The sequence below is a fragment of the Pelophylax lessonae genome (genome assembly GCF_965119305.1).
Source record: "Pelophylax lessonae genome assembly, chromosome: 3".
NCBI classification, from domain to species: Eukaryota; Metazoa; Chordata; class Amphibia; order Anura; family Ranidae; genus Pelophylax; species Pelophylax lessonae.
Window position 1 is genome coordinate 135,778,430 of NC_138770.1, and position 24,071 is coordinate 135,802,500.

General features: G+C 40.6%; 1 protein-coding gene across 1 annotated transcript in view; it reads left to right on the forward strand.

Annotated features, from left to right (window-relative positions):
* NBAS (NBAS subunit of NRZ tethering complex) overlaps positions 1–24,071 on the forward strand; it is a 1,303,215-nt gene that overhangs the window by 215,008 nt on the left and 1,064,136 nt on the right. Inside the window, exons 15-18 of the mRNA XM_082252487.1 lie at positions 3,891–4,148; positions 5,691–5,816; positions 14,944–15,095; positions 22,482–22,619. Coding sequence (XP_082108613.1) covers positions 3,891–4,148; positions 5,691–5,816; positions 14,944–15,095; positions 22,482–22,619 — 674 coding nt within the window. The remainder of the gene's footprint in view (positions 1–3,890; positions 4,149–5,690; positions 5,817–14,943; positions 15,096–22,481; positions 22,620–24,071) is intronic.

Here is a 24,071-nt window from a genome sequence, read left to right on the forward strand (position 1 = left end):
GGGAACAGAGGGGGAGGGGGGTAGGATAGGAGTGATGTAACAAAGCATTTGGTTTTGCAGACTGCTGCCAGATTTTGATAATTCATTTTAGGGGGAAGTTATCCTTAAAGGGGAAGTACAGCCTAAAACTAATATCTTAATCTACTTGCAGCCACAATCTAAGACTAACCTATCCAACTCTGTTAAAAAAAAAAACTCACTATACATACCTTTTCTGAAGCCAGTATGATCCCATGTGGAGCTGTCAGCAGCAGCTTCTCTGTTGAGGCGGGTACAGAAGAGGCAGTGACAACGGAAGCCCCATAGTAAGTCTGTGGGTGACGTCACTTCCCAGCCTTTGATGGCTGTGTCCTGCACAGAGCTTCCAACGCTAGAGACCGTACTGGATCGGCTTCAGAAAATGTGTGTATAGCAAGTTTTGCTTTACAGGGTTAGATAGGTTAGTCTTAGATTGTGCCTGCAAGTAGATTTAGAGAATTTAGTTTAAGGTTTGACTTCCCCTTTAAAGGGTTTACCTCCATATATCTCTGGTCTATAATACTAACACTCTTCCTTCTCATTCCATCGCTCAAGCATTTATGTACAGGACATCTTTCCCTAGCCAGTGGTTCTAAATTCATTATACTTTCCTTCATGTGACACAAGGCTCCACTGCAATAAACCACATGTGCTGCTGTTACTGCGTCTTCCGGAAATGCGGTTTTCTACATTTAATAGAAATTGTAATGTTCCCCCCAGCACCAGTCTTCTATCCCGTGTCACGGATCAGGGACACATAGCATTTCAGAAGTAATTGAGCTGTACACAGGAGACCTTTCTTCCAAGTCATTAATGTAGGATTAGACACATGATATTTGGGGTAGCGGTAGGAGAGCTGCCACTTGCTTACTGAGAGCTGTATTTACTCGGCTGTATGAGAGATATAGCTCTAACAGGACAAGTGTGGGGGCAGAAAATGACATTATATAAAATTGTTAAGAAAGGTGAGAATGAATATTGAATGAAATTATTAGGAGGTCCATGAAGGTAAAATACGAACGTTGTTTGCTGTAGATTTGAAATATGAAGATTTTTACTGACAGAAGCAACACAGCCTGCCTTCTAAATGGCTTTTTATATTGACAATCTGCACTTAGCTGCCCTAAGCCAAATCCATATGTTATAACTAGCTCTGAACTTTTTATATTGCAACCCCCCCCCAACATTATGGGATGTAAGAACGTGCCCCAACCAGAGGTATTGTGCAAAGTCAGATAAAAATGGAAGTAGTGGATTATGTAAAACTAGCATGTTACCAGTTGGCTAAAGTTGTACTTGAAAAGATACGTTCACTTTTGCAAAAAAAAAAAAAAAAATACTTGCACAATTTTTGCAGGTAAAAAAAATGCATTTAGCATTTTTTTTTTTTTTTGCTTGGGACCTGTAAAGCATTGTACCCACGACTCGCAGATTGTAGGTGTAGTGCCTCTGTCCTCCAGACTCTCTGTGTATCTGCCTGCCCGTACCTATGATACGGGCAGGCAGTTACACTCTGACAGGAAGTTCAGTGAACTACCAAGAGTGATTAACAGCGCTCTGCTAGTTCATTGAGAACTACAAGCGGACAGTCTGTTGTGTTTCAGATGCTGATTTATGCATTGACTTATCTCCACAGACCCAGTGTTGTCAACTGTTGACTTGACACCATCCACAGGCAGTCTCTATACAGAGTCTGTGGGCAGTCTCTTGGGAGTGAAGCCACAGCATAAGGAAAGAGACAGCGAGTGGCAAGGATAGGCAATTTCTGTAGTCCAGCAGAGTAAAACTCAGGCAGGGCTTGGGGTTTGCAGAAAGTAAAGCCTAGTACACATTAGTAATATTTTTTTCTATTTTTTCTATTGAATCCAGCAGGGCTGAATTAAAAAAAAGAAAACTAACTGCACAGGAAGGATCTCCCTCCCTGCCGGACCTTTTTCGGTCATGCCCCTTCTGTTGGACAGAGTGCTGTACACATGGGACGAATGTCAGCTGGTTTCTATTGAACTGGCCAATGCTGCCCGACATTCGGCCAGGCATAAGGAAATAATAAAATTTCTGGCAGAATTAACAGATATTTCTGGTTTTCAAACAAACCTAATTAAAACATGGAGTAGTGCCCTCTGTCATCTGCTGACTGGATTGTAAAAGGAAAGGAGATGATTGATGGGATCATTGCTCTGTTCTATCCTCTTATAAGCAAGTTTGCATGTAGCACACCCAATCTTTTCCTAGACCTGCTTCTCCTTCTCCCAGTTCTGCTTTATAGGGGATCTCAGGAGGCTGATACCAAGTCATAGTCAAGTACTATCACTAGTTGCACTTCAAAAAAACATTTAATAGTGTATAATGAATACAGAGCTACATTCATCTATGTATTTTATTTCTGCCTGGAGTCCAGTTATAATATGCCACAGAGTCAAGGCCTAATGGGAAATGGTAATTCTGGTGATCTACAAATCTTCAGAAGGAGCATTGCAGTGTGCACTATGTTCTTTTCAGTCAGGAAGCCTATTCACTGTTCTGTTATGTGGGATCATAAGGACTCTAGCACACGGGTGCTAAAAATGCCTTAGGCATTCAGGTTTTTTTTTTTTCTTTTACTTATCTGAATGCAGGTCATTGCTTTCAATGGGTCTGTTCACATAAGCATGTAAATATCCGTAAACTAGAGCAACGTTTTGATTATTAAACCAAAATTGGTGTTAACTGGTTAGTATTTTACACCTGAATGTGCACGTAATTCACACCTCCCCATTGTTATTTAGCATTGTGAGACCTAGAAGAATATTTAGGTGCGTACACACACTTTACAGACTAGGGTTTCACCGATACCAGTATCATTGCCGATACTAAAGATTTGCATAAATACTTGTACTCATGCAAATGCCCAATTCCTGATACTGATACCTTTGTGGTGCGATTTGATGCCATAGAAAATGAATGGGCTCAAATTACACTGCAAAGAATCACATGTAATTTGAACAGGAATATGGTTCCTATCCTGTTTGAATTGCATGCGGTTTCCCCCACCTCTCTTGTATTAACCCAGACTTATCACAGTGACTTAAGCCTGGGTTCACACAGGAGCGGTGCAGAAAACCACATGCAGTTCGGATAGGAATCGCACTTCATTCCTCTTCAAATCGCATGCAGTTCTTTGCAGTGCTATCTGAGCCCATTCATGTTGTATGGGCTCAAATTGCAGCACAAAAAAGAATCCGTATCAGTACTCGGTATCGGCTAGTACTTGACTTAAAATATCGGTGCTCGTACTCGCCGGTAAAAAAAAAAAAAATGTTATCGGTGCAACCCTAATACCGACCATACTTACATTTTTGGGTAGGAACTTTCTGCCAGGAAAATCTGGCATTTATACATCAGTAACATATGCAAGGACACTTGAGTGGAGTAAACAATACAAGAAAATCAGGGAAAAAAATTCCGTACGAGTAACGATCATTTGATTTTCTTATAGTGGGTACACAACTTTCGACATCCGATTCAGACTTTCCAAACAAAAATTCCGAAGTGACAAACGCCCAAATTTTTCTCGTACATAAAACAGAACTAACAATTTTTGTTTCATGTGTACTGTTTAAATACGAGAAAAATCAGATATGAAAGACTGTACATGATCAGAAACAAACCAACAAGAAGTCAAACGAAAAAAAAAAAAACATTGTAATTGAATTTTCGTACAGTTAGTACCATCCTCGAATTTGACTGTCAAACATCGTGGACAACTGGACAGTCTTTCGCCTGATTTTCCTAAAGGCTGTACCCAACTTTAGACAAAGTGATCAACATATTAATTATTTCTTTTTGACAGGTGTTCTTAGCTGTGATATAATAGAATTTGTATTTGTCTTTAGTGTGAGGTTAAACTGGTCCCTAAAAGGTCCCGCTTGGAGAACAGAACAGGGGAAGATGAGTACGGCGATGAAGATTCTGACTGCGATGAGGAGATGTCTGCTAAAGCCAGATACTTTGCTTATATAAAACAAGGGCTTTACTTTGTCACAGAGATGGAGCGCTTTGCCCCTCCTCGCAAACGTCCTCGCACCATCACTAAATCGTATCGCCTTGTGAGTCTGAGGTCAACGACTCCAGAGGAGCTCTACCAAAGAAAGGTAAGATATGTTACTCTAAAGGAAGAACTTCCAAATTAACATTTCATCCATGCACAATGTTGTAGGTCATAGGTTATTTATGGAGAGGTATTCATATTGATTTGGGACAAGTTTCCTGAAATGACCATATGAGGTGCAGCAAATCTACTTTGATGAGTAATCCTACCAAAGTGGAATTTATCATTATTTGTTGGTGGCCATCAACATTTCCTTGAGTGGTGTTTTTATTTTTTGGCCATATATGATTAAATATTTCTGATGAAACAGGAGCTCTAGTTGTCCTCTTTGAGGTCCTTCATGGCATTCAGAACCAGATCTGTTAACCTAGGTCTAGTTGAAAAGTACATTGTCTCCTATATAAGCCCTATTGTTATGGCATGTTTTACTTCATTGATATGTAATTTAGTGCCTAGAGAATGTTTGAGGTCACCAAGATACTTATTTGACCTTCTACCAGAACAGGATGTTCTGAATTTCATATTTTATGTATAGGTTACACCTTTGGTAAATTTTTGGTTCTACAATGACCATAACGCCTGTATTTTTTTATTTTTTTTTGTAAATACTTTATTTTGTTTTAAAAAATGTCCCACTTACAAAAGACAAGGAGAAAAAAAGCTGTCCAGAGTATACAGCAGTGCCCTAATAGGGGAAAATACCAATAACCATGCCATTGACAATGTGACATATCAAAGTGTTGTGCAATGGATTAGCATAGATATAGCAGTTATCCAAAAGCAATAGATACAAAACCAGGGATACAAAAGAGAATAAAAGAACCGCTGTAAGGACATTAGTATTTAGTATAGACCAGGACTGATTGTCGTATCATTGAACAGGTTGACCAAAAAACACAATGAGGTGTTAACAAAATGGACACATAGTTGGACAAATAACAACAGATTTGTAAAAATTACTAAAGTGAGGTGGGTGGATATGGTTGCTACATATCACCTGTACTTAAAGTATTACTAAAGGCAAACTTTTTTCTATCTTGGATAGAGTGAAGATCAATTAGAATCCCAGCCAATTTTTATTGCGTTGCGGTTTGCAACCCCGTTAAAGAGATGTACTCTGTTTACTGTTATCATTGAAAGTGAAACTAGAATAGAAGGGAAATCTTCCAATGGGGACGCTAGTTCTGATGACTTGGGGGGTCCCCAAGGAATATCCTTATTTTGCAGGGATTTCCTCTCACTTCCTGTTGGGCTATGGGACAGAAAGTGAAGCGAAATTTCTGCAATGGAACACAAATGACGAAAAAAAATCTAACGGGGGCTATTACCTTCCCTTGCTCTATCCAGAATGAAAAAAAAAAAGTTTTGCCTATAGTTAATCTTTAATACCGAATTCTTTGTATTCCTGTAGTACAAAGCAAAAAAAATGAAAAAAATATAGGTCTTGTATAATCCAGTATTTTTCTTTAAAAACCTTAGTTATAACCGTCCTACTAAAGTAGAAGGGCTACAACAATTTGCATTTGTCGTGAACAGTAAATACTTATTAAAATTTGAATTCATGCAAACATTTCTCTCATTGTAGATTGATAATGAGGAGTATGGAGAAGCTTTGTCTTTGGCTCATGCCTATGGTCTGGACACGGATCTAGTCTACCAGAGACAATGGAGGAAGTCTACTGTTAATATAGCTACTATTCAGGACTATTTGGTATGTCTAGGTTTTTTTTAAATCGGAGTATTCAACATTTCAATGTAACTTTGAATAGACAGTGAAAGGGAATTTTAATGTTACAATAAGGTGACAATCTATAAATACCAGTATAACCCTGTCCATAAAACTTATCTTGGCAGCTATGTCATGCTAGAATCACTTGTGTCATGCAAGAATGAAAGTCTACCAGGCACCCCTCTGTACATCCTCTCTTTCCTCCTCTTCTGTTATTTATTAGGTGTCAAATAGCGTTTGGTACTGTCACATTATCTGACAATGAGTGTCACTAAAGATCAGCAGAGAGTATAATTCACTAGAGACAAATGTCATTAACATAACTTGACTTAATATTCTGAGCAGCCTAAATGACAAAAAATCATCTTTTTTTTTTTTTTTTTTTAAGTGCTTTATTTAAAGGGAGCACATCAGTTTATATACTAGCATTCACTTGCAAAGTGAACAGCCTTTACTTCTTTAGTAAATCAACCCCAGTGAGCTGTCAGTTGCTTGCTTTGTGTTTTTTATTTTCATTTTCCCACAGACACAAGCTGCAGTCTAAATGCTTTTAGATAGAGCCAGTTTTTCATAATTATATAAATATATTTTCCAATTGTGTTAAGATGGGTAATTGCATTTGAATACATTAAATGTCCATTATTTCATTAGTTGCTGTGTGAATAATAATCTCATTAGATTTAAGACTTTTACTGTATTTTGCTGCTCATATGCTAGAGTGGCTGCAACTTTCATAGGAGTTTAATTCGGGGTCATACTAAGTTGATTGTTTTAGGCTAGTTTAATCCACAGGTTGCAGATAAGAAAACCACTTGAATCCCTCCCGCAGACTTATTATCTTCTCACAGTGGGGGAGGGGGGGTTTGGTTTGAATCTTGGCCAGTCCCTGCTGAAGTGGCCAATATTTTAACCATCTATGACTGGCTTTAGTATATTAAAGTGGAGTTCCGGCCTATTTTGTAACTTTAGTGATTCCTGGAGTGCTCGCTATGTTGATCAACAATTGGGCATTTTCAATTTTTTTCGGGGGTCCTTTACCTAATTTTCAGGGCATTTTTGATTGTACTACCTCCTTCTCCCCCCTCTGTGGCCGCGGCCACCGACATCACTTCCGTCTTTGCATTGCATCCTGGGAGCTGTTTGTCATCACTCCCAGGAGGTTGGAATCAGGAAGAACTCCCAGAACACTCCCTGGAATCAGGAAGAAGGACACAGCAGATTCTGCGGCTTCAGATGCCCACATCTAAGATGGCCGCGCCCAGACAGCATTTTTAAAAGTACGATTTTGACTAAAATCCAATACCATACACCTTGTAAGTATGAGAATAGCGGTTCTGTAAAGGGCGATGGATTAGTATTATAGGGGTATTTTTAGTTTAAAAAGATATTTGAGGCCGGAACTTTTTTTTTGGGGACTGCTGTAGGCTAGTGACCTTGCATCTCACATTTACTTTTGCCCTTGTTTTGTTAAAGTATATCAAAAGATAACTCTTTTGTGTGTTTTTTTGTCACTGTTAGTTAAATTTTCTCATGGTGACTGTTTTCCCTGGGACTGAAATTAAGGGCAGAATCAACATTTTTGAGTTGCCATTGGAACAAAGAAGTGAAAATTTTCCACAGGGTCCCTTGTTCTAATGAAGACTGTATAAGAGGAAATTTTCTTTAGAACATTTAATTATAAATGTAAAAAAATGTTTTTTTTGTTTAGATGTGTTGGAAATAGAATTGCAGTGGCAGCTGAGATTAGAGCGAGAATGTTATTCCCCTGGCATTCCCCTGAAATGCCAGGTCATTGAAGCTTTACACTTTATCTTGGTATGACACCCCCCCCCCCCCCAAACAAAGGTGGATTCCCCTGGAGGGGCCTTTACTGAAACTCTTATACTCCCACTCACTTTAAAAGATTGTATTATATGTCATTGATTTCCTGATGGTGCTTTTAAAATTTGTGAACTTGGCCGTTGGTATTTCAGGTAGAGCAAAGTCCAAATCTCTCTGAGATCTTGACATCTTAGGTAGTACAGTCGCCAGCTCCTGAGACTCTCTTGTTCACTTTTTGCATGGCTGCCTTGACCTTACTGCCATGATATACTTTTTCTTTTTTGTATCTAATCCGTATTTACCCTGCTTACTCTTGTTTATTTCTTTCACTGTTCCCATTAGCCCAAAGGATGGTTATCAAATGGCACTTTAAAAAAAAAAAAAGAGAATTCTAGTCGAACAACAAAAACAGAAACTTGCGCACCCCTATCTCTACATTATACCATGGACACTTGTTCAGGCCTTGTGCTGTGAAGATACCAGTTCATATGTCTTTTAGTACAGTGCTCTAGTAAAAACAGAAGCAGATAATTTCACAAATCTCAGTGCTGTGGTTTGCACTTAGCTTGGTGGTCAGTTCTGTGGGGCCCCTTAAGTTGGTGGTCAGTGATGTACTGCCCCCTTAAGTTGTTAGTGTAGTGCCGCTTAGGTTGGTGGTCAGTGATGTTGTGCCCCATTATGTTGATAGTGTAGTACTTGGTGGTCAGTAAAGTTGTGCCCCCTTACTTTAGTGGTTAGGGGGAGATGCACCCTCTTACATTATTTGTGAATGGCTAGAAAAAAATAGTCTTTACATTTATGGTCAGTGGGAGGAAGAATGGTAGTTAGGAGGGAAAATTCCACTTATATCAGTAGTCGGTGAATGGGAGGAAGAATGCCCTTACATTGTTGGTTAGTGGAATGAATGCCCTATACATTGGTGATCAGTGGGATGAATAATGCACCTTACATTGGTGGTCAGTGGGATGAATAATGCACCTTACATTGGTGGTCAATGGGAGGAAGACTGTCATCTATATTGATAATCAGTGGAAAGGAAAGGAAAAGAATATCACCCTACAGATTACAAAGGTTCACTGATATCTATCATTTTACCTGAGTGACACAAGAGTCCTGCACTGGTGCTTTACTGATGACTCTCTCAAGTGATGTCATGCCTGACCTATCCAGGAGCCCCAGTTGGAAGATCGGTTCCTCCCTAAACGGTTTCACGAACACTAAATTAACCCCTTCTATAACATAAATACTTACAGTGGGTACGGAAAGTATTCAGACCCCCTTAAATTTTTCACTCTTTGTTATATTGCAGCCATTTTGCTAAAATCATTTAAGTTCATTCTTCTTCCTCATGAATGTACACATAGCACCCCATACTGACAGAAAAACACAGAATTGTTGACATTGTTGCAGATTTATTAAAAAAGAAAAACTGAAATATCACATGGTCCTAAGTATTCAGACCCTTTGCTCAGTATTTAGTAGAAGCCCCCTTTTGATCTAATACAGCCAGGAGTCTTTTTGGGAAAGATGCAACAAGTCTTTCACACCTGGATTTGGGGATCCTCTGCCATTCCTCCTTGCAGATCCTCTCCAGTTCTGTCAGGTTGGATGGTAAACGTTGGTGGACAGACATTTTTAGGTCTCTCCAGAGATGCTCAATTGGGTTTAAGTCAGGGCTCTGGCTGGGCCATTCAAGAACAGTCACGGAGTTGTTGTGAAGCCACTCCTTCATTATTTTAGCTGTGTGCTTAGGGTCATTGTCTTGTTGGAAGGTAAACCTTCGGCCCAGTCTGAGGTCCAGAGCACTCTGGAGAAGGTTTTTGTCCAGGATATCCCTGTACTTGGCCGCATTCATCTTTCCCTCGATTGCAACCAGTCGTCCTGTCCCTGCAGCTGAAAAACACCCCCACAGCATGATGCTGCCACCACCATGCTTCACTGTTGGGACTGTATTGGACAGGTGATGAGCAGTGCCTGGTTTTCTCCACACATACCGCTTAGAATTAAGGCCAAAAAATTCTATTTTGGTCTCATCAGACCAGAGAATCTTATTTCTCACCATCTTGGAGTCCTTCAGGTGTTTTTTAGCAAACTCCATGCAGGCTTTCATGTGTCTTACACTGAGGAGAGGCTTCCGTCGGGCCACTCTGCCATAAAGCCGCGACTGGTGGAGGGCTGCAGTGATGGTTGACTTTCTACAACTTTCTCCCATCTCCTGACTGCATCTCTGGAGCTCAGCCACAGTGATCTTTGGGTTCTTCTTTACCTCTCTCACCAAGGCTCTTCTCCCCCGATAGCTCAGTTTGGCTGGACAGCCAGCTCTAGGAAGGGTTCTGGTCGTCCCAAACATCTTCCATTTGAGGATTATGGAGGCCACTGTGCTCTTAGGAACCTTAAGTGCAGCAGAAATCTTTTTGTAACCTTGGCCAGATCTGTGCCTTGCCACAATTCTGTCTCTGAGCTCTTCAGGCAGTTCCTTTGACCTCATGATTCTCATTTGCTCTGACATGCATTGTGATCTGGAAGTTCTTATATAGACAGGTGTGTGGCTTTCCTAATCAAGTATAATCAAACACAGCTGGACTCAAATGAAGGTGTAGAACCATCTCAAGGATGATCAGAAGAAATGGAAAGCACCTGAGTTAAATATATGAGTGTCACAGCAAAGGGTCTGAATACTTAGGACCATGTGATATTTCAGTTTTTCTTTTTTAATAAATCTGCAACAATGTCAACAATTCTGTGTTTTTCTGTCAGTATGGGGTGCTATGTGTACATTCATGAGGAAGAAGAATGAACTTAAATGATTTTAGCAAATGGCTGCAATATAACAAAGAGTGAAAAATTTAAGGGGGTCTGAATACTTTCCGTACCCACTGTATACCAATTTTAAACCTATCGGTTAAAAAAGATCACAAATTCAAAATTACATCACCAAGTTTCTGGCACTGATAACTCCCAATCTGCCCAAGAGAATACTGGCAACCTCGGTAACCATAAATGGGCTGTATACACTGACATGAATGCTTACATCTGTATTTATACATTTGTAAGATTCACTGGAACAGAAAATAAGGATAACAATTTGCATTTTATATTTTTTATAACCAATTCACTGCTTCAACAAAAGATCCTAATTATGTCAATGACATGATGAGTGTAGCTATACTTCCTTGCAAACTTTGATTATTTTGATAATCCCTTTTGAAACAAAAAAGCACAAAACATCCCTGCACAATATTATCATTTAATTTTGTTTCCTACCTATTATTTAAATTGTTATGATGATCAGGTAATTTTTTTTCTGACCCTGTGCAGAATTAATTTCAGCAAATGTATTCTTTTTTTTTTTTCTTTATGATTATCTTTTTTCCTATTTATACCAGGCTAATGACGGCAGCATAATTAGCTTATACAAATTAACTAGGAAGAAATAATAGGTTTACAAATTCTCTGCATAAAGAACAGATTAGTGTTATCAAGTATTTTTAACCCCCACCACTCTGCAGCCACGGGGGCTGAAGCATATGGTCTGTGCATTTTATAGAGACATGTCATTCATATTAATCATCCAGAAGGTCTTTAAGTTGCAGAGAGCCATTATTTGGTAGTGTTTTGTTGTTGTTTCTAGATGTGCTGAAGCAGCCATTTGTATTAAAGACCAATATTGCTCACACACAGACTACATTGGAGACTTAAAATGGATCGAATTCTCAAATCAGCATTAGCCTAATCATTTCTTTTTAGTTGAAAATCCCCCCCCCCCCTTTTTTTTTTGCAGTGAATAAAAAATTTGTGCTTCTAAAGCCTGCACACATAAGATCATAGTCTCTGCACAGAGAAAAAATTTTGAGTGTTAGACATCATTAGAGACTGCCTAGCATCTGTCATATAAAACCAAAGAATTTCCAAGCTCAACTTACCGACCAACCTGCGACCAAACAAATTAACCTGTCTAACAGTATGCGTTAAAAACAGGGGTTTAGTTGCACACATTTGCAAATACATGCATACGCAGATTACAGGGTCCCTTGCCAGGGCCTGCAGCTTACGGATGTATTTGCAAATGTGTGCAACTAAACCCCTGTTTTTAACGCATACTGTTACAGGTTAATTTGGTTGGTAGCAGGCTGGTCGGTAAATTGAGGTTGGAAATTCTTTGGTTTTATTTGACATACGTTGCCCTTCCAGTGGTCCTTGCTGCGAAGGCCAGTTATAGGTGGGGACAGTGCATTTTATGTACTGCCTAGCATCTGTTGATTTTATTCAGGCAAACATTACGCTCAATTCTTTAACATATAATGATTGTCATTTACTATAACAATCATCATTTTGACAGAAACAGCTTAAAATAGCCATCTCAGTGCTGAAAATACTGCATTTGCAAATTACACATGTATTCTAGTTTAGTGACTTGATTATCCTGTCTGGTAGACTTGTAGAGAGATAAGAGGATTAGCACGGCACAGTCTGAAAGCAGTGCCTTTGTATGTAATGAATAAAGACATAGGTAATGCCCTATGAGTACTGGCTCAGGTAAATGCATGTTGTAAGCTGAGCACAAGTCAGTGCAGGCTTTCAGGTTGAGCCTAGGTGAGTGCTGGCTTTAAATCTGACCGTAGGTGAGTACAGGCCAGTTTTTAAACTATGCACAGGTGAGTGCCATTTTTTTAAGGTGTCCATACAGTAGATAGGTGCAGACTGGAGAACTGCACATAGGTGAGTGCGTGCTTTTAAGCAGAGCACAGGCTAGAGGGCTAAAAACAAATGAGTGCCGGTCAATGCAGGTAGATTTGGGCTAGTGAGCTGGGAATGAGTTAATGCATGTTAACCACTTCTGGACCGGAAGGTTTTACCCCCTTAATGACCAGGCCATTTTTTGCGATACAGCACTGCTTTATTTTAACTAACAATTGAGCGGTCTTGCGACACTGTACCTAAATTAAATTGATGTCCAATTTTCCCCAGAAATAGAGCTTGCTTTTGGTGATATTTGATCACCTCTACTATTTTTATTCTTTGTGCTGTAAACAAAAAAGCGCGACAATTCTGAAGAAAAAAAAAAAAAATAAAACATTTTTTTATTCCTAAAAAAAAAAAAAAAAGAAAAATTAAAAATCTAATTTTTTCATCATTTTAGACCAGTATGTATTTTGTGGGATCGGCTTGCTGGATGAACACAGAGACCTGTTTACTTAAATAGGAAAAACACAGGATCCCTGTGTTCATCTCTGACAGAACAGCGGTCTGCAGGGTTTATATTGGCAGAACACTGTTCTGTCTCCACGAGGAGCGAGCGCGTGGGCCGGGCAGGCATCGTGGTCGTCAGACCCTCTGATTGGCTCCCCCTGTGGCTAATCAACACTTTTGTATGTGCCTCCGGTGGCGTGCGCACGCCCCCACTAGCTGACCCACGAAACGACGTACAGGTACGTCGTTTCGCGGGACAGAGCCGACCTAGATAACTGGGCACAAATAAATGCAGACTAGAGAGTTATGCAAGGGTGGGTGCAAGCAGTGAGCCTGACTTAGGTGAATGCAGTCTAATGAGCCTAGGCACAGGTACATTGACTTGCAAAAGTATTCGGCCCCCTTGAACTTTGCGACCTTTTGCCACATTTCAGGCTTCAAACATAAAGGTATAAAACTGTAATTTTTTTGTGAAGAATCAACAACAAGTGGGACACAATCATGAAGTGGAACAAAATTTATTGGATATTTCAAACTTTGGTAACAAATAAAAAACTGAAAAATTGGGCGTGCAAAATTATTCAGCCCCTTTACTTTCAGTGCAGCAAACTCTCATGATGAGAGCATCATGAAGAACAAGGAACACACCAGACAGGTCCGAGATACTGTTGTGGAGAAGTTTAAAGCCGGATTTGGATACAAAAAGATTTCCCAAGCTTTAAACATCCCAAGGAGCACTGTGCAAGCGATAATATTGAAATGGAAGGAGTATCAGACCACTGCAAATCTATGAAGACCTGGCTGTCCCTCTAAACTTTCAGCTCTTACAAGGAGAAGACTGATCAGAGATGCAGCCAAGAGGCCCATGATCACTCTGGATGAACTGCAGAGATCTACAGCTGAGGTGGGAGACTCTGTCCATAGGACAACAATCAGTCGTATACTGCACAAATCTGGCCTTTATGGAAGAGTGGCAAGAAGAAAGCCATTTCTTAATTAAAGATATCCATAAAAAGTGTCGTTTAAAGTTTGCCACAAGCCACCTGGGAGACACACCAAACATGTGGAAGAAGGTGCTCTGGTCAGATGAAACCAAAATCAAACTCTTTGGCAACAATTCAAACCGTTATGTTTGGCGTAAAAGCAACACAGCTCATCACCCTGAACACACCATCCCCACTGTCAAACATGGTGGTGGCAGCATCATGGTTTGGGCCTGCTTTTCTTCAGCAGGGACAGGGAAGATGGTTAAAATTGATGGGAAGATGGATGGAGCCAAATACAGGACCATTCTGAAAGAAAACCTGATGGAGTCTGCAAAAGACCTGAGACTGGGACAGAGATTTTTCATCCAACAAGACAATGATCCAAAACGTAAAGCAAAATCTACAATGGAATGGTTCACAAATAAACATATCCAGGTGTTAGAATGGCCAAGTCAAAGTCCAGACCTGAATACAATCGAGAATCTGTGGAAAGAACTGAAAACTGCTGTTCACAAACGCTCTCCCTCCAAGCTCGAGCTGTTTTGCAAGGAGGAATGGGCAAACATTTCAGTCTCTCGATGTGCAAAACTGATAGAGACATACCCCAAGCGACTTACAGCTGTAATCGCAGCAAAAGGTGGCGCTAGAAAGTATTAACTTAAGGGGGCTGAATAATTTTGCACGCCAATTTTTCAGTTTTTTATTTGTTAAAAAGTTTGAAATATCCAATAAATCTCGTTCCACTTCATGATTGTGTCCCACTTGTTGATTCTTCACAAAAAAATTACAGTTTTATATCTTTATGTTTGAAGCCTGAAATGTGGCAAAAGGTCAAAAAGTTCAAGGGGGCCGAATACTTTCGCAAAGCACTGTAAATGCAGGCCCGTGAGCTTGACTCAGGTAAACGCATGCTAATGAGCTAGGGACAGGTGAGTGTAGGCTTGTGAGCTGGGCACTATTTAGCGTTGGCTTGTGAACTGGTCTCAGGTGAGTGTAAGCTACTGAGCTGGACACAGGTGAGTGCAGGCTAGAGAGCTGGGCACAGGTCAATGAAGCTTTGCCATCACAACAATTCATTACTGAAGGTTCACTTTCTGTGTTTTTAATTTCAGAGTAAGATTAAGAAGCGGTCCTGGGTTCTACATGAATGTCTTGAACGGGTTCCTGAAAATGTGGATGCCGCCAAGGAACTGCTAATGTTTGGCTTGAAGGGAACAGATCTGGAGGCCATGATTGCTATTGGAAAAGGGGAAGATGGCGGAAGGTATATAAGGTTTTATTGTGTTGCATTTATCAGTGTATATAAGTATATCAGTAAACCAGAGCAAATTTTCTCTCAAAAATGTAAATAACATGATTACTGGCAGCATGGGGGTTCAGTGATTAGCGTGCCCTCTTTGGACCATTGTGCAACCAGAAACGCTGTCTACATAGATTTAGCATGTTATCCCTGTGTTTTTGTGGGTTTTCTGTGGGTAAAAAAAAAAAACTTTAACCATTCTTTGATCAAGCTGGTCCAAGTGTGTGTGATTGTATAAGTGATGTGTGTCTTTAGATTGCAAGCCTCTTTAAAGGATAGGAACCTCTGTGAACAGTTTTGTGTGCTCTATAAACCACTGTCTGGTATGTTGGCGCTAAATAAATACAGGAGAAAGTAAACATTTAATTTTAGGGTTACAGGAACACAGGCATTACAATTATCAGCTTTAAATTTGGAACTACGGGCAAGCAGCAAAATACATAAAGTGATCAGCCATAACGTTATGACCACTGACAGGTTAAGTGAATAACATTGATATTCTCATTACAATGGCATCTCAAAGTCGGGGAGGTATGAGGCAGTAAGTAAACATGATGTCCATGAAAGTATTGTGTTGAATGTAGAAAAAAGAAAATGGGCATCACAGCTTTTTGTGTATGGAGCTGTGTAGCCAGAGACCGGTCAGGGTGCCCAGGCTGACCCGTACCCACAGCCTAAAAGCACCTTTAATGGGCAGATGAATAACAAGATGGGAAGAAGACAAGTCCGGTGGAGACAGTGTGGGCAATGCTCTGCTTGGAAACCTTGAGTCCTGCCATTCATGTGGAACCCTTGAGTCATGACATTCATGTGGAACCCTTGAGTCCTGCCATTCATGTGGAACCCTTGAGTCCTGCCATTCATGTGGAACCCTTGAGTCCTGCCATTCATGTGGAACCCTTTGAGTCCTGCCATTCATGTGGAACCCTTTGAGTCCTGCCATTCAGGTGGAACCCTTTGAGTCCTGCCATTCAGGTGGAACCCTTTGAGTCCTGCCATTCATGTGGAACCCTTTGAGTCCTGCCATTCATGTGGAACCCTTTGAGTCCTGCCATTCATGTGGAACCCTTTGAGTTCTGCCATTCATGTGGAACCCTTTGAGTCCTGCCATTCATGTGGATGCTACTTTAACACCTACAGCTTACCTACAGTAAATATTGTTGCTGACCAAGTACATCCCCTGATGGCAGTGGCCTATTTTAGCGAGATAATGTGCCCTGCCACACGGCAAGAATGGTTTGAGGAACACAGCAATGAGTTAGAGGTGTTGACTTGGCCTCCAAATTCCCCAGCTCTCAATCCAATTGAACAACAGTGGGGTGTGCAGGAAAAACAAGTCTGATCCATGGACACCCCACCTCGCAACTTACCGGACTTAATGGATCTGCTTCTGACAGGTTGGTGCCAGATATCACAGCATACCTTTATTATTATTATTATTATTATTATTATTATTATTATTATTATTATTATACAGGATTTATATAGCACCACTAGTTTGCGCAGTGCATTACAGTTTTAAAGGGAGATAGTACAAATACAATAAAATACAAGAGGGTTAAAAGGGCCCTGCTCATAGGAGCTTACCTTTTGGAGGTCTAATGGCATCTATGCCTTGACAGGTCAGGGCTGTTTAGTCTGCAAAAGGAGGACCTACTCAATATTAGGAGGGTGTTCATAAAGTTATGGCTGATTGGTGTTTATGTGAGCGGTTTTACCTGGTGAAGGATTTGTATTTCTGTCCAACCAGTCCTGAAAGTTACACAGTACAGCCCTGTTTGGCAGAGAATAAGACCTTTATTTTTTGCTGCAGCTCTATAACACTGACATGTCCTGTCCCTCCTCCTGCCTGTGAATGGGTAGAGAAAGAAGAAGTAGCAAACTGATGAGCTAATTTCTCTGTCACTCTGCTCTTTTCACCTATCATCATGTACCACACATTTTCATACAACTGATTGCCTCTCAGTGCTGTTTCTCCCTCCCTCATTCTGAGCTCTACATGGACTACAAAGTCTAACACCAGCTCAAATTCAGTTACTTCCACTGCTTGCATTTAAAAAAAATAATTTAATTCTGTAATAATGAACACGTAGCTACAATAATGTGTGTGTGTGTTTTTAATCTACCTGGAGTTCAGTTTTAATTTTAACCACATTAAGACCGGAAAGATTTGCCCCCTTAGTGACCAGACCCTATTTTGTGATTCTGCACTGCGTTATTTTAACAAAGAATTGCGCGGTCATGCCACGCTGTACCCAAATAAAATTGACGTCCTTTTTTTCCCACAAATAGAGCTTTCTTTTGGTGGTATTTGATCACCTGTGCTTTTTTTTATTTTTTGCGCTATAAACAAAAAAAGAGTGACAATTTTGAAAAAAAAAAAGGTAATCAAGGGGTTAAATGTGACCCTAAGGGAATGATTCTAACTGTATGGGATGTGTTCCCCTATAGAAGGATCACATGGGCTCTTTGATAATTTCAGGGAGAAGGACGTTCAGCTGTGTTTACAACAGCTGACCGTCCTTTTCTCTCAGCGGGGAACGATTGAGAATGTCAGGTGGCAATCGGAGCCGCCTGACACACGCATCGGCTCCCCGACTGTGGAGGCGGGAGTGCGCAGTCGGCGGTGCGCTCGCCCCCTAGCTCCTTCCATGCGAACGACATATCCCTACGTCGCTTTGCCTGTACGAGACAGTTTTCCGCAGTAAATATACAGGAGGCGGTCGACAACTGGTTATAGACTGAGAAATTTGGGATAGTATGTGGGTTAATAAATAAAAAATGAAGTTTTAGAAAGCAAAGTAGACTTCCTGTCATGGTTGAAAATTATTTTCTGTTTCAGAATGTCAATCAAGAGTTTTTAAACAAACTCCTGTGATCATAATAATTGGTTGTCATACCGAACACATGATCAGGGGCTGTGCTGTTTCATTTTTTAATCCCTAGTCTGACACCTGCACTTGTCAGTGGCATCGTGGTCACAGAAACGATTATATGTGGAACAATACTTTAAAAATACACTAAAACCTTTACATCCTTAAACCTTACATCCACTATCCCTATCTTCCTTGTCAATAAACTACAGCTCAAGTGTAGGTGAAGTTTGAGGGACCATTTAAGTGAATCTCTAATTAAAACTCAAACTTAAAGTAATCTAAAGTCAAAAGTTTTTGTTTTTTTTACCCTAATATTTTTCTGCGTTCAGGTAAAAAAAAATGACCCACTATTTTACCCACCCCTAACCCTAAACATTTACGTGACTCCTTTCACCGCTCCACCGCTTTCTCTGCTGCAGCACTGATCCCCTCACTTCCTACTTTTATAGGAGACATTGATGGCAGTGAGAACCATGGGCTCCTGCTGCTGACCATTAAACTCCTGTTAGGAGGGAAGGGGCATTTGATTACCAACGCTTGGTGTGTTCCTGGACTACCCGCCAGCTCCCCGCGCTGGTAGGGAGCGAGAAGAGCAGTTAAAGCAGTTCTTCAGTCATTCTGCAAAAATTAAAAGGCAGAAGCTACAAAAACTGTAGCTGCTGACATTTAATAGTAAGGCACTCACCTGGCCAGGGATCCAGTGCTGTCCTCACTCTATAGCCATTTTTTAGGTCCCCGGTGCCAGCATGTTAAACTGTGGGCAGCGGGCTGTGACTTCTTGCAGCTTCACAGCTGGCTGTGACTCCTTGCAGCTTCACAAATGGCTGCCCACTGTGCATGTGCAAGTCGCGCTGCACTTTGTGAATGGTTCCGAAGCCTTCTTCAACCTGTGACGTGTCGCAGAAGACTGCAAGGAGGCAGAGAGGGAGAGGAGAGCTTCCACTTGGATCACCTAGGCCAGTGATGGCAAACCTTTTTGAGCCTGAGTGCCCAAACTGCAACAGGTGTACAGAGCAGCGTTTCAGTGGTCATGTGACATATGCCTGCATTGAGGGAGGGGGGGGGGGGGAAAGAGCTCGAAATCCAGATCTAAATCCAATTAAGAATCATCTGTGGCAAGACTTGAAAATTGCTGTTCACTGATGGTTCTCCATCCAATCTGACAAAACTTGAGCTATAAATGTCACTCTCTAGATGTGCAAAGCGGGCGGGTAGAGACATACCCAAAAAGACTTGCAGCTGTAATTGCATCGGAAAGTGGTTGTACTAAGTATTGACCCAGGGGGCTGAATATAAATGCACATCACACTTTTCAAATATTGATTTGTAAAACATTTTAAAAACCATTTATCATTTTCCTTCCACTTTACAATTATATGCCACTTTGTGTTGCTCTATCAAATAAATTCCCAATAAAATACATTTAGGTTTTTGGTTGTAACATGATAAAATGTTGAAAATTTCAAGAGGTATGAATACTTTTTCAAGGCACTGTATACTGGAATTTTTAAAAATTATTTTTATTATACTAGTAATGGCGGCGATCATAGCGGAACTGTGTTATTGCAGCGGACAATCTGATACTTCTGACACTTTGTGGGAACCAGCGGCACACCCCCTAGGCAGAGGTGCAGAATCATGTATATACAGGGCTATTTTTTTTTTCTCAGAGAAAGGTGCAGCATCCCCCCCCCCCATCTCTTCTAGGTCATGCCCCTATAATCGCCCCCCTAGAACCGCCCAGTCATGCAAAGAGACAGCCCAGTGCTTAGAAGAGACAGCCCAGTGCGTCAGAGACAGCCCCAGTCCAACAAAAAGGCAGCCCAGTCTATCAAAGAGACAGTCTCAGCAAGCACAGCACAGCCCCATTCAGCAGCACTATCACTTGTCTCCACAGCACACAATAATTAACATGAGGCTGAGGCGGAGGAGAGGCTACCTACCCACATGATCCAGTGGTCATCCGGGCCACACCTTGTGCTCACACAGCGAGCTGACTGGTCGGTCTGCATTAAAAGGTGGAGCAGAGTGGAGATCACTCCACCTTCCACTCTCATAGGCTGTATCTGTTTGATCCCTCCATGGCCGCCCTGCTTTGTTACTGGCAGCGCAACAGGCTACAGTACACAAATTAGGACATGGGGGGGGGGGATTTCACTGGCAGAGGTACCTCCGCGTTTAATCCCTCCACAGCCACCCTGCTTTGTTAAAGGCAGTGCAGCAGGCTGCATAGATTAGGACACGGAGTGCTCTGGCGGAGGTGCTGGAATGCCGTACTGGCACGTTCTGCCAGAAAAAAAAGCCATATATATGTATGTATGTGTGTATATATATATATATATATATATATATATATATATATATATATATATATATATATATGTATATGTATATACATATATATATATATGTATATGTATATATATATATATATATGTATATATGTATATATATGTGTATATATATATATATGTATATATGTATATATATATATATATGTGTGTGATTCTGCACAGGACGGCTGCCCTGTAGCAGTAAATCTGCTGTGGGTTGGTTGGGAAGTGGTTAACATACATGATACCACCCAAGCCTTGAGAACTTTAACCCTTTGTTAGTACAGTGTGAGTTATACTATGTGAATGGGAACTTGTAACAAATATAAAGTATTTGTTATCCCAGTTTGGCTGCTAAAACTTAGAACCTTAGCAGCAAGGAGCGCTGTGGATCTTTAACATCATTTGAGACTTCAGATATGTTTTTGCTTTGGATTAGACAGACCCAGTCTAGTAGACTTGGCAGTTGATAAGAACATTAGCAAAGAAGCGGAAGATATAGCCGTTGCAAGTACATTTTGATTAAAAACTGTAAATAAAAACACACATAAATAAAACATTAGCACACTTTGATGAAGATGATAGTTACTCAAGTTTATATCTAAAATATTCTTAAAAAGACTACCCCTTTAGGCCTGAACATGAGCACAATATGAGTCTTTCATTTCGGTCTGTGGTAAGCTGGAGATTTTAAATAACAAAGCCTGAGTATGTTTTCATTTTTCAAGCACGCCGTGTGCCACAAGTGACACCTCTCCAGAGATAACAGCGGAACTTTTGGCTGCCGGTGTCACTTTCACATTTGCATATCCGTACACAAATGGCAACAGTTGACTCGTGCATCCTATCCTCTGATTAATGATCTCTAGCTTAAGACAGCGCTCTGAAGTGCCTTATTCCTTAACATGTTAATGCATGCGTAAATTAATTTACCAATCTTCAATCTTGCCCAATCTAATTATCCTTTTCCTATCTGATGGTTATGGTAATTAGCACACTTCAGTAAAATGTTGTGTAATAATATACAGTCTCTTGAGCGCTTTGATTCTGAGCAATGTATTATCATTACAGCGGGCACTTTCCCAATGCCGTCTCAGTGCCTCCTCCGCTCCCCTGTTGCTTTTTGATAACCACTTAAAGTGTGGGTTTTAATGCATAATATATGCAGCTGCGCTTTAGTGGAGATAGCCTGTGTCTAAGTGGAGGAGCCAACTGCCTACCAATCTTCAATCTTGCCCAATCTAATTATCCTTTTCCTATCTGATGGTTATGGTAATTAGCACACTTCAGTAAAATGTTGTGTAATAATATACAGTCTCTTGAGCGCTTTGATTCTGAGCAATGTATTATCATTACAGCGGGCACTTTCCCAATGCCGTCTCAGTGCCTCCTCCGCTCCCCTGTTGCTTTTTGATAACCACTTAAAGTGTGGGTTTTAATGCATAATATATGCAGCTGCGCTTTAGTGGAGATAGCCTGTGTCTAAGTGGAGGAGCCAACTGCCTCTTTGCTGCTAGACTCTTTGCTCCAGAAATCAGACTTATAGAGAGTTTTATAGGAGAGAGAAAAAAAAAAGTTTTTTAATGAATGGATTTTGAAGTTGAATGAGACTGATATTACAAGGGATTTTTCTAGCTTATATAATATTTGTTTTCTGTCTAACAAAGGGATGAAACTAGCTCTTTGTTATGTATCTTCTAAAAAAGTGGACCTGTTCTTGCCTAAACCACAAGGTAACAATGAAGATGTGAAGGTCTCTTTTGATGCATGCAAGTACTGTTTTCTGATGTCCCTGTGGAACCCTTAGGATACCAGGCTAGCTATTCACAGGACCTCAACTTCTCTTATGCCGAGATTGAGCTCTAAGCACCCTTACATTAAGACCCATTCTTGTAATTTAGCTGTCGGCTTCTTTAGTGCAGTGTTCGTAAACTTTCTTTAAATGGGGACCTCCAGTGCAGGCCCTGATGTCACCAAAGGGACACATGTAAAACTCAGTGAATAGTCTCAGAGACAGCGCGCACACACACACACAACACCATATAGTCAAAGACTGTTTTCATAGCAGCTCAATGCACTATGAATCGTGTGCATTAATGTGTTGTTCTTACTTATGACTGGTGTGTTTCACTTTTTCTCAGATTTATCATACCGGGAGATATTGACATCGATGAGGTTGCATTTGAAGACTTCCTTTCTCCGGAAGAAGAAGCAGAACACAGAAAAGAGAGAGAAAACCAGAGAAGGAAAAGCCTTCTTCAGCTGGTACAGTTTGACAAGTGAGTGCACTAATTTTTTTGTATGGTTACACAAACACTGAGCGTTATTCAGCTTATATACAATTGTGAGTAAATTGACATTTGAGTTAGGTACCATACCGGGGTACATCGTCAAGGGTATTTACTTAAAATCACTTTATTTACCCCATATGTACAGTTAATGCAGCACCTTGGGAAAGAGGGCCTAATTGAAAGAGCAGGGCTTTTTTTTAACATGGACTCTCTTTAATACCCAACTCCACTGAAAACTGTTGACTAAAGCCCCGTACACACACACCGATTGTCGGCCGAACGATCGGCCGTCTTTTGTCCGGTGCTGTCCTGTCGGTTGAAAAGTGCTAAAGACTGCACACAAATTTTGTCGGCCAACAACAGCCGACTGCAGAAGTGATGTCATGTGATGGTTAACTTTCCGTGTGTTTTTCTTCTCTGAGCATGCCCAGTCTTGCTCATCTGCTGTTTGTCGGCTGAATTCTGTACTGACTGAGGAACAATCGGCCGTTCTGGTGTTGGCCAACAAAAATTTTAAAGCATGCACACCAGATTCTGTTCGGCCGAAAAGTCGCAGTCGGTTGTCGGAAGCATCATACTAACAAGCCGACAATCGGCCGATCGGACGTTGGCCGAATATTTACAGCCGACAATCGCTACGTGTGTACGGGCCTTTAGTTTCGGCAAAAGCAGTGAAAGGTTACAGCCTATATCAGGTTTTTATTATCATGCGTTCCCACTGGGCAGAGTACCCCTAACTTCCTGTTAACACAGGACGTTATATAAAACCCTTTCAACAGAAATGTAGACAAAAACACATGTTTTAGTAGAACAGGGAAGGCTCAGAACTTCTGACTGTTGTATTGTTGTCCATGCCTTCTTTTCCCATTGACAAATGAAACCTGGATTACAGAGACAGGTAGTGGGGAAAAAATCTCCCTTACAACCACCAAATGCTTTCAAAGGCATCTGAACATTCTAGGGCCATCATTCATGGTTCACTCTAAACTGGTGACCTGTAAGGACTTGTAAAGCGTCTCCTTTGGATAATTTTGGGTACTGAACTTTGTTGTCATTTCACTTGTGCACAACATTTTAAGGCTTGAAATGGAAATCTATTTACTTGGCACAACCTCATCTTTTTTATAATATATCAAAAAAATAAGTAATAATATAAAAACTAACTGTTTTAACTTATTTTTTTTAAAATATGCATTTGATAAACTGTTGTGTTATTATTGTGTGATATAAAAAATGTAAACTATCATTTTTTTTTCTCCATGGTCTGTGTTTTCAGAAAGTCTATAATATGAAGGGGTTATCTAATCTTCAGGCCTAAAATGTGCATTTTAATGTGTGCAAAAAACACAAAACTCTCTGGCAGCAAAAGCCCTGGCCCTGAGATGTTTGGTTCTGTTTTCAATTGAAAAACTCTTTGTTGAATGACCACTTCCTTTCCAT